General features: G+C 40.9%; 1 protein-coding gene across 1 annotated transcript; it reads left to right on the forward strand.

Moving 5' to 3' along the window:
• Positions 1–2,918: 2,918 nt before the first annotated feature.
• On the forward strand, positions 2,919–11,458 carry LOC142377338 (uncharacterized). The gene is made up of 3 exons (XM_075461333.1): positions 2,919–2,986; positions 3,475–3,624; positions 5,051–11,458. The coding sequence occupies exons 1-3, from the start codon at positions 2,977–2,979 to the stop codon at positions 6,157–6,159; spliced, it is 1,269 nt and encodes a 422-aa protein (XP_075317448.1). The 5' UTR covers positions 2,919–2,976; the 3' UTR covers positions 6,160–11,458.
• Positions 11,459–11,980: the final 522 nt, after the last annotated feature.

Raw genomic sequence — 11,980 nt, forward strand, 5'->3', positions numbered from 1 at the left:
GGAAGCACTTGCAAACATGTCAGTAAGCTTCGCACATTTTGCTGCTTGTAGGCTTTTTAGCCTTTTATCTCGCAGCTTCTGTGCACCACCCTTTCGTTTCTGTTGTTTATCCATTTTGGTTTTTGACTGTTCTCTCCTAGTCCGTTCAGCTCAAATGGTAGGATTGATGACCTGTGTCAACAGTGAGGGGAGGGGCGGGCCAAAGAGGTGCTGAGAGATTTCATTGGACTAGCAACATGAAATCGTAGGCCGCCCGCCGGTCCCTTTTTTTTTTTTTTTTTTTTACATTAAAGTGATACTCCGGAGTAGATTCAACCTGGGGTCATTTGAACCGTGACATCCAGCCAAGTAGCCCACCCGCAGTTTTTTCGATATTGACTGAATATCAGCTGAGTTACTGAGTTATCCCGAATAGCTTCGTACAAGGGTTAATGGATCCTGGCAGTATCTCCAAAATTACCACACTAAAATCACATGCCATGACACCAAACTTCTACAGGAGTACAAATATGGTCTGTACTCACCAAACGATGCATTTGGAAGTTTGAAAATAGTCCAGGAGTTTATTATTATCAACACAAGCCTGATAGCTTCTCTGCAGCTAAAGCTGCGTCGACGTCACTTCAGAGAGCTGGGAGCTTCAAAATAAGATGAGGGTTGATCTACTACTGTAGACAACAAAGCAAGGCTGCTCAGTTTCTCCATTGATAAAATAACTTCACAACTCTACAACATAAAAATTCATAAAAAAAAACATGTAGAATATAGCATATACTTTGTTGTCTACAGTAGTAGATCAACCCTCATCTTACTTTGAAGCTCCCAGCTCTCTGAAGTGACGTCGACGCAGCTTTAGCTGCAGAGAAGCTATCAGGCTTGTGTTGATAATAATAAACTCCTGGACTATTTTCAAACTTCCAAATGCATCGTTTGGTGAGTACAGACCATATTTGTACTACTGTAGAAGTTTGGTGTCATGGCATGTGATTTTAGTGTGGTAATTTTGGAGATACGGACCAGGATCCATTAACCCTTGTACAAAGCTATTCGGGAGAACTCAGTAACTCAGCTGATGTTCAGCCAATATCGAAAAAACTGCGGGTGGGCTACTTGGCTGGATATCACGGTTCAAATGACCCCAGGTTGAATCTACTCCGGAGTATCACTTTAATCAAAAAAAAACAAAAAACGACATCACCGGCCCTCGAGGGGCGTCGGCCCACCGGGAAAATGCCCGGTATGCCCGACTGTCAGTCCAGCCCTGGTTCATGCAAAGTGTTAGAAATGTGTTTTTTACATTTATATTCACAGTGGGGTGCCATGACCTAAACGTGTGGAAAGTTATAAATCATCTCTGTCCATTTAGCCTTCTTACACTTGCTCTGACTTAAACTGCTACTGTGTCAATGCTAAATTATGAAAAGAAGTTCTGACTCAAAGGTCACAACAATAAGCATCAAAGGAAATATGTGTCCCTGTATAGGTCCCTCACTGTGTCAGGAGAAACTGAGTCCTTTCAGGCAGTGGAACCTCCAGGGACTCAGACTTCAGCCTGAAAAGTTGTCCACAACACAAAATGTATGAAATATGAAGTATACTATTAATTGAAGATGGCTCTGTCAGAAGTCAGCCATGGTGCCTGAGAAGTTTAAGCAATGAACCTGTATTTAATTTGGCCAAAGGTCATTTCTATCCGTGCCCTTGTTGTAGCATGTGCATGTGCATGTGCATGTGCATGTGCATGTGCATGCCCTTGTTCCTGGATCAGGATATGGCGTGAGGAGGTACGGCCAGCATGCATAGCCTCTGTCCCCAAGCAGGACACCATTGAACTCTCCTGCAGAATAAGAGAAATGTTGGTTGGATATACATGTGTTAAGACTTGGCAATTTGATGCAATATTTGCCTTATATGGCTATTTATAATAAAGTATGACGAGCACTTTAAATTCCTTAAGATGACCTCTACACCTGACCTCTCATTAGATCACCAAAATTCTGCCTATGCTACACCTTACTTCAAAAGTACACTCCTTCAGGTAAGTAAAATTCTCGCGCCTTGTGCAAACCTCTGTGCCAGTGAGGATGCTCGTAAGATCCTAGAATCATGAACTGATCCCGGCCATTTAGCCTCAATGTTGGAAATGAAATGACCTCCATCACAGATCATCTGTATGCACGGAGGATAGGAGTCAATGATGAGGTTTCACAGGGCATAAATGTAACATTGCTCAGCATGACTCAAAGGGGTTGATGTGGTATTTTTCAAAATGAGAAATCCAGTTCAGAGTTTATGGACAATTATCCCCAAGTATACCTGTACATTTAGGATATGGAAAAATGTTCGGTTTACATAGTCAGCCTCCACGGGTCCAGCAGGGGCCTGGACAATGTGACAATGTTTAAATCCAGACTGAAAACAGTTCTATTTAGATGTGCATATGACACCTGAAAGTATTTTATCTGCATTCTTCACTTTTAAATGAATTAAAAGTAATATACAAGAACCATATGAATAAATAATGCTCTGTAGGACTGTTGTGTCTTTATATCAACTAGTAATGGAAACCATTAACAATAAACAGTCATTTTCTATAAACAAATGATGAACAATCCTGGTTCATGTGACATTCTGCTATTCTGAGCAATTTTGTGTAACAGAATTGTTTTTACATTCATACTCAGACATGTCTACCCATCATCAGCTGGTTTCTCATTAGACAAGAGTGCAGACAAACGCTTTGCATCTCTTGTGTTAGCAGGCTGTCGGACTGGTTTTCTTGCCTGCACAAACAGGGCCACACCCTCCAAAATGCATTCTCTTACCGCCACAGACCAGGTGCAGGGAGCACATGAGTGGGGGGAAGTCGAGGAGGAGGGAGGGCTATTATCCCTGTGAGGGTGGAGCAAAGGGGGAGGTGTAGAAAGCGGATGAAGCATTTGAAGCTCATATTGACATGCTGCTCTGCGGGCTCTTATGAGCACAGGTAAGAACTAATAGACTTAATTTTGTAGAAGATCTAGATGTATCTTTTTCTCTTAAATGACATTTGAATAATCATAAAGATGAAGGAAATGTGTTCAGGTTTGTTTCAGGCTGATTAAAGACAGGTGGATTTGTTTGTGGTCAGAGTTTGCTGAAGCTAAACATCTGCGCACATTACTGAAAAGTTTAGTGTCATTTCTGCTGTCACTGCTGCTGTTAAATGCATCATCATATGTTGCATGTTCACACAGACGGACAGCTGAACTTGTTTCTGAGCCTCTACATATTGAAAAGCTGTAAACATCAAAGCTGGTCCAAGGTTCATTACCAGTGTACATAATGACATATTGATCCAGAATAGGGCAGAAACATTCACCAGAATGGGAATTATAATGACATTCAAATGGCATTCCTGAGCTCCTTTAGCCCGAGGCAAGAGGCAAAACCAGTCTTTCGAAATGTTGGCAAATATGTGTTGACTTGTTGCAGCAATGGATGGCGTGTTGGACGGAGCAGTGGTGTTGTGCGTATGTAAACTGGCCTGCAGCCTTCTCTTCCTGCCCTCATTGGTAGCGTCATACAGTCCTGTCAGCTTCTGCTGCTGTTGCCTCCTGATCTTCACTGACTTCCTGGTCTCAGGTGAGGACACAGCCGGGTGTACTGCTCAACACAGGCCTCTAATCCATTGTTTTTTTCAAGTTGTTCATTCCTTTCAAGTGAAACACTGACACAGCCCTTTCATAGAAATCTCAATCTAGGATTTATGATTTACCTACTAACACTAGATAAATCCACCAACATATCTTCATACTGTTCAAGAATAAATGAACACTCCCTGATATTTGGGGGTTTGCGGACCGCCACTGGCATCGGCTCCCTCTCTGCTGCAGCGATAAGCAGGTGTACTGTGGCATCTCGTGGCATCACGGTTAGGTGTGGTTGCAGGTGAAAACAGGAGTGTACTTCTGACAACACCCGTACGCGGTGCTGGGTGCAGTCAGCGTTGAAACGGGCTAAAAGATTTCAAACGGCAGCAAAACAGTGGGGGTCTTTCATTTAGAATAACCTTTTAAGCAAAAAAAAAAAGAAGGTATATTTCAAATGTTTTCTACATCAAATATTAAAATAAGAGGAGTGCTTCAATAAATGTTCTCACTTGCTGCATCTGAAAGGGTTTTAAACTGGATCCTGATGAATGCTTTTGACAATATTAATGTGTCTATTGTTGAGAAATATTTGTATAAGTCACCACTGTGAGAACTGACACCAGAGAATAAATAAATGATCAGGGATTAAGAGTGACAAAATAGCTGCAAACAAGCATATCAACCACACATTTCCTCCCTGCTTCTCAGTTGTGAGGTGATTTTTAGAGTTAACCGATCAATCAATTAAACCGCTGAATGACTGAAGCACTTCGAGGATGACACTTTTTCAGATTTAATTTAATTACATTTTCACCTTGTCTGACATTCCAGGAATTCCTGGAACTGGACAGGTTTAGACTCTGTGTTTTTGTACTTTTTTCAGTTGTCGCAGGCTGAGCTGCACCACAAGAGTTTTAGGATGCAGTGTTCACGTTGATTGACCCATAATAAAGCGAGAAGTTAGTGTTGTGGCAATACTTGTGAGCAGGCTGGAAGCAGGAAGATGAAAGTGGCTAGAGGCACTTATTGAAGATAAAAGTGTTTGCAGGTAATAGCTTGATCAAAGGGAATTAAGGATGTACGCACACATTTGCACAGTGATGTCAATTTAATTCTGAAGCTCCTCTGACCCTGAAGTTAAAAATAAACACTCGTCCTGAATGTGCCTCTCTGTCCATATCACTCCCACTGATTAGTTTTTGAGACAGAGAGATGGGCACATCTTATCTTAATGTCCCTGACTGCCCAGGGCCAATGTCACTGGGGCACGGCCAGCTTGACTCCTCACAGATAATGAACTCACTTACACTCAGTATGCCCTGACAGTTAGAATGACTATACTGAGGTAACCCTTTAATTTGCCCCATCTCCGCAGTCAGACTCCTCTAACTGGTTCACTGTGTCTTGTGTTTCCACAGTTTTTCTGAGTTCGCTGTGGCTCATTGAATCCTGGCTGCCAGAATTGAACCCACCGGGTGACGTCATTGCTCTGCGTTTCCTGCTCTTTCTCAGCCACACCTATGCAGCAGTGTTGCTCTTGACCACATTCCTGATTGGTGTGGAGACTCTGATCAGACTACTGTGGCCTCACGCAGTTGTTGATCACAGGACAGTGAGTCAAGTGGTGGGCTCTGATGGACAGTGTTGTTATGTTAGGGGGGTCAATGTCAAAGAGGATGAGGACATCGGCGGCTCGGATAACGACAGGAGCTGGCCTCAAGTTGTCGGCTTCCTCTGCTGCCTGTCGGTGTGGGTCATCGTCGCACTCATCGTCAGGTGGCATTGGAAGATGGAGGAAGTGTGGACGGTTGTCTGTTTGCACAAATCCGACTCCCTTGTCAGATGTCTGCCCAATCTGTTCACTCCAGTGCCCAGCGGCATGAATCCCTGGTGGGGCATGGTCTTCCTCTTCTTCCTGCTCCTGCTGACCATCAGCACAGTCCTGCAAAGGCAACACCAGGCCCCTGTGCAGGCAGAGAGGATACATGGAGGGAAACATGGCAACGGTTGCTGGAAAGACTTTGTTCCAGCCTCGTCTGCACCCTCCAAGCCCGTGCATCCTGGGATGTCAGTGTTAGATCCACCACGGTGTGTTGACCCAGAGAAAACAGACTGCACCTGCACTGGCTTCAGAGCATATTCCTGGAACAGCGTGCAGATGTCGGCCCATCACCATGGAGACATGGTCTTCATCTCCCGCGATTGTTTGTCTGAAAAAAGGGGAGGACAGGAGCGCAAGAGCACAAAGACAGGTATACCTTTGACATTTATCACAGAGGAGCACACGGACTTACAATGCAGGAACTGGTGTAGGTGGCAATGGTGGGGTTTTCCAAGCCTGGAGGGGAAAGTAATGATAGGGTTATTGGGTGTGCTCCCCATTTTCATGCTGCCTTTCAACCTCAGTGTGAATATTCTTCTGATTAGGACTATAGACACTCTGCTAGATTGTTGCATCAAATCTTTACTTTCAACTGCAGCAAACACCAGAGACGCATCAACCTCTCAAAGTGTAACACAAGTTTAAAAAACTAAACTCGCATGAAGAAACAGTGGACACTGACTGCTGTCCTTTTGCATCAGAATCATCATTAATATTACTTGTGTGCAGACAGCAGGTCTACCTGTTAAAAATAGCCTGAATGGAGAGCAAACGCACTGTGCTAGGCAACTATTCACGTGTAAGGAATAATATTTGAAACCTGCTGAAAGGTTCTGAGGAGGCAGGTTGAGGCGTGCATGGTAGAGAGACACTAAACCTGAGAGGAACAGATGGCCTGAAGGCTTTCTTAAACTCTTCAGAGCTTTGGTTTCTTCAGCCATTTGTCTTTGCACAATGAGTTACAAAACTCTCCAGCTTACCTGAGGCAAACAGTATTTTAAAAGTTGTGATATGAAGTCTGCATAACACAAAACTCGAATAAAGCTGTGCAAAATAAATACTGAGTGAATTGTTTGTGCACAAATGGTTTAGTTTTTTTTCTTAGTAGTTCATTTTCTGCTCTTAAATAAATTGAATTGAGTGAACTGTTCCTCTGGGCTGAAAGTAACTGAGTACATTCGATATATGTACTGAAAACACTTTTTGATTTGATAAATAAAAATACAATTAACCCTTTTAAATTTTACTGAACTGAAACTGATTACTGAACATGCTTTTAGACACAGAGGGACTCTTGTTTATCAAAGACCTTTATATAGTATTTATCTCAAAAAGAGACACAAAACAGCAGAATGAAAAAAAAAAGAAGAGTGACCGCAAAGAAACTGAAACGAGAGAAAGCGATAAAGAGGAATAAATTCCGATGAAAAGATGGAAAATAACCAAATTTTTATGCAAAACAAGTCAAACCTGAGGATACACAGAGGCACAAACGGCCAACGTGAGGCACAAAATACCCATGACATTATAAAAAAAATTAACACAAAGAGACCAGACGCCAACAAGAAAAAACAAAACGGGACTGTCAATGAAAGACCACAAGAAAAGGTGATTAAAAATAACTTAATCACCTTAAGATCCTAAAGTAAAAAACGAAAATAAAAAAACAATTCAGCATATGCAGAGTAAAAACTAAAGCCAGCACACTGTTGGCACATGTTGCATGTTACTTGGCAGCCAAGACTCGGCTTTGAACAGTTTGTTCCTGCCGTGCATCTACATGTTGACGTGTCACTGGGCGCGGCCCTGAATCCAAAGAGCTCCAATATATTCATCGATGTGTAATTGTAGGGAAAAAGCGTCACGTGTGAAATAAGAAGTGCTGTATGAGTGCTTGTAAAGAGCCTTGTGGAACCAAGGTTAAAAAGCATACATATAACATATGTTGGGAGTATTTTCAGTGTTAATTTACATCAATATCATGTTTTTTTTCAGTTCAGCAGTTAACATCTTACATTGTCTCTGATTTATCTGTTCTTTTTTTTTTAAGTTTTCAAAACCTGTTTGCTGACATGTTTGTGTGTCTGTCGTGTTGATTGTGTCCATGTTGGGTGCCCATTGGGTCCCTCGAAGCCATGACTGCTTTCGTGTTGATTAGCGAAACAAACCAGATGTACAGTGTTTGCGAGTTTAAGAGATACTAGTCTGCAGAATTTTTTATCCTCAGACCAGGGTGTATTGATGCTCCCACGTGCCTTAGTTGAGCCCGAAACTTACCCAGAGGGTTATCCTAATGAGAGCTGGGGAACATGCAAACTTTTGTGATTTTAAGGAGCGTGAGACCATGAGAACATTGTCCATAATTTACCTTTTTGATAGAAATCTGTGTCCATTTTTTTACTTTGTTACTGCTAAGCTAACCTAGAAGTCTTCATGTGGTATCTTGATATTTCATAGACAGACATGTCTTCGTCTTCTCCTCATGACAAGTTGTAATTTGCAATGAATTCTGGGTAAAATCACTAGTCAAAGTACATCAGCTCTCTGTCTCTTGGGTGGCTGTTTCGAATATTTTACAGAGGGAAAAAATGTAAAAGTCACTCTTCTTTATTATCAGCAACCCTGCACATGATAAATCACGTTTCCCTACTTTTTGTCAACTGGTGAATGAATATTACCATGGTAACAAGTTGTTGTTCAGAGTTAGCATGGGGTTCAAATGAGATTTATTTCTTTGTTATTCTGTTAAACATGCATATATATATATAATGCCATTTCTGATGGGTTCTATAGACACTATTGACCAACCTAACATGCCTTTATGAAACAGGCTGTACTTGTTACGGGTCCAAAAATGTCAGTACCACAGTAACAAAAGGATTTGTTGGTCCAGTACTCTGTTTCTCCCCTGTAAAATATAGATGCAGTACATGAAGAACTGAAGACATGAACCACTCTTCTGCCTGAATTACTCTGAGAGGGGGGGTTCCCTCACCTTAGGGCAACCCAGGTGCAACATAATGCAACTTGATGGTTCCACTTTTTGGATCCCCCTTACATTTTAGATCCTTTTTTGTACTTTATTTATTAAGTCCTCTCTTTTGGGTGTTCTGCCCATTAAATATAGTGAGACCTTTATCATGAAAACAGGATATTAAAAAAAAACAGACAAAACGTAACACCAGAGGGCACTGCAGGTCCTGCAGTTCTGGGCTCTCAGTGGATAACTGGAGAGGTATCAGGGAACAATGGAAAGTGTTTGAAGGTTGAGTCGCCTGCGATGTGCAGATACGTGTGCAGACAAATACATAAAACTCCAGCACACACTGAGTTTGACAAGATATTTTTAGAAGGCCAAGTCTGTCTGTGATTTTATTGCAGATGGAAGATTAATGAGAGCAGTCTGGACGAGGATTTGATTTAAAACAAGGGCAAGATGACAGCAAGGGGCATAATTGCTTTAAAAACCAGTCTTGAAGGTGTTCAGATGTAGTCTTCTATTGCTTTAAATTAATTTGTGGTTTTGTCTCCATCAATCTTTGGAAGCATAACATAATAAATGATATTAACATCAGTCATGCTGGCACATAAACCTATCATGTTACAAGGATACGTGTCAACTTAAATCAATAAGCAATAATAAACATACAGAAATGATAATAAGCTCAGAATCCCATCGGTTGTTTTTGTCACAGATAAAGGCAGTAATACTGGAAGTGGTGCTTTCGACACTGAAAGGGATATCATTCTTTGATGGACACGGTGATGCAGTTGTGGATGTGATGCATATCGATGAATGCTCCTTGTGCAGTAGACACTGTTTTATATATTTTCATATTGCTGATTCTGTACATGGCTGTGAGTTTTCTCTTGATTTTTTTTTTCCAGAAACAATCATCTTCTTGATCTCTAGTCCTTAAAAAAAAAATCATGTTTTACCTGAGCCCTTATATTTGCACGCCAAGTGATAACCATAGTGCTCTGTGAGATCAAGGTACTGTACTGTAGCTCAGGTGCTCAGATATTTCTCATCTTTGGGTTGAGTAAATTTATTTCTCTAAGAAGACACCCACAAGTGATTTAACTGCTCCCCACTGGATGACTAATCCTGCAATTCACCTACACAGGACTTGTTTTTTTTTTCTGCTTTCAGTTTTTACATGCAACATTTTGCAGATTCTCAAGTTGCAGTCAAGATTTTATCCCTTTAAGGGGATCTGAAAGGCAGCGTGTGCTTTAACCAAAGGGAGCAACAACATAAGGCTCACAAGAAGATCAAAGATACAGCTCTCTTTGTATTCCCGATAGTTTAACATGTTTTTTTATGAATCCAAGTGTAATTTGATGTCCACATCATCATAAATATATTGAGCCTTCTTGCAGAGATCAGATTGTTTGACTGAGTGACTGAGATTTAATACTCAATTTGATTTAAAGAAAAAAGAGTTAGTTTAGTCTTAAATATGTCAGACTACAGTGTAATTAACTCACAATATTACCACTATAAAAGAAAGAAACCAGGCAATGTTTGTCATATGTGCTTGATGAATTACCCAAATGATTAATCAGTGAGATGATGTAAAACCCCCTGGTTGTTTTCAGTTTTACAGCATAATCACTAGCCTCTGGGCCTATCGAAAACCTATGCAAACAATACATAATCCAAGAATATACTGCAATATAGATGGTGAATCTTTTTGTGCCCCCAGGATTTTATAGTTGAAAGTTCTTGTTCTTTAGAGTGTTGACAAAAGTGAGCCTTCATTTCTGCTTTTTTTCACCACTTGGTACAAGAGTAGAAACCTCCCAGTCCTGCCTCCGGAGGACCACAGCAAACGGGAATTAGATACAGGTCTCTCAGAGGAGACCTCGGTGACTCTTTAATGGACACTTTCCCTTCAGGTATAAAATGTCTATTACAGGACAGACACCTCCTCCTTTGATCAAATCTCAGGAACGAGCTGAAAAACACTCAGACTCTCAGTATGAGGGGAGTGCCTTGAGTAAATGGCACTCTACTTCAAACTGTGCAGTTTGTTGAGGAACAGCTGTAATCATGATGCCACAAGACTCTGTTGCTTTGGAGTGTGAAATAATAAAGCAGCAGGCCACAGTTACACACACGCACACCCAAAATACTCACTGGGTTTGTGATGCAGAGCATGACTCAGACATCAACTTTCTGTCATGATTTTGAAATGTTCATATTTTCCTACAGTTCAACAGGCATTCATTCGGATATGTCGCAGATGTCAAATGAACAGAACCCGTTGGGGGATGTGGCTCACCCGCAGCGAGCCTCAGCCAAAGTAGGGAAGAGTAATGAAAACGATCGTACAACTTCCCAAACTCCCAGCTGGATAGCATAGCAGAGCGGGGAGTTTGGCACATATCAACTGAAGTATGTGGCATGAAATGCTCACTGAGCCGGAGTATTAACAAGCAGAGGCAAAGCTTCCATACATTTCATCCAAATGGGGCTCATCTGTGTCTCACATGTTTAATTTTAGTATCTCAGTTCCATCTTATGTTCTAATTTTGGCAGTAATGCGAGAGATTAGTTGCACTTTCTGACTAAAGACTTTTCCAATAGACCTCGAACACTACTATAACTGTTCATTTACAGTAGCAGTTTTCAGATCCAACACAATGAAGGCGAAACCTCTCAAAGGTTATTTTTTTTTCCTCCTAAGACTGTGTTTAGCTACACCTTCAAGTATATTTGATATAGATGTTAGTTCACACTGAATTATCTCAACCACTACTGGATGAATTACCTAGAAACTGTACATGTCAATGGTATCAAATGGATAATTCATACAGCAAATACTAACTGCAAATCGTCAGCTTGTTAGCTTGTGACCATGTCAGCTCACGTTCACAATCCTGTCGTCACAGAAAGTTAAGTCTTGTTTTTGTAACGATTTTGTTGGTTGGAAGACATAAAGGCCTGAAACACCTGTACCGCTTCATTCCACTATTATCTTGGCCTCCAGTACTACTGTGAGGAACCTTGCATTTCATCTTTCACCTGTATGAAATTGTCAAAATTAGGAACAGTGCGTCTCAGAGTGATGCAGTGAAACTGGGTAATGCATTTGTAATCTATGAAACGCCTCAGGCTGATCCAAAATGTTCTGAAAGGGGACAAGCAGGGGATGTCAGATTTCTTCAATTTCAGCTTTTTTTCCCCACTGGTCATCCCCAGAATAAAACAACAAAATAAAATAATTAGTTTATTTGTAAAGCACAATTCAACAACAAGGTGATTCAAAGTGCTTTACAGAGACATTAAAACAATAGAAATAAAAAGCACGATTTAAAATTTAAACAAAAAAGAAAGAAATAAGAACAATAGATAAAATCAGTAGTTAAAATATAAGTTTTGAAACTCAAGCTTCAGAGTTGGAGCTTATGTATGAGCACACATTACTATATGTTTTTATTATGTTTTATTCATTATTTC

This window comes from Odontesthes bonariensis, chromosome 3, assembly GCF_027942865.1.
Source record: "Odontesthes bonariensis isolate fOdoBon6 chromosome 3, fOdoBon6.hap1, whole genome shotgun sequence".
NCBI lineage: Eukaryota > Metazoa > Chordata > Actinopteri > Atheriniformes > Atherinopsidae > Odontesthes > Odontesthes bonariensis.

What these genes read in the sequence shown, in the direction of transcription:
- LOC142377338 (XM_075461333.1), top strand. An exon ending in CACTGACTTCCTGGTCTCAG is followed by an intron (nt 3,625 to 5,050) that starts GTGAGGACACAG and finishes GTGTTTCCACAG; the next exon opens with TTTTTCTGAGTTCGCTGTGG.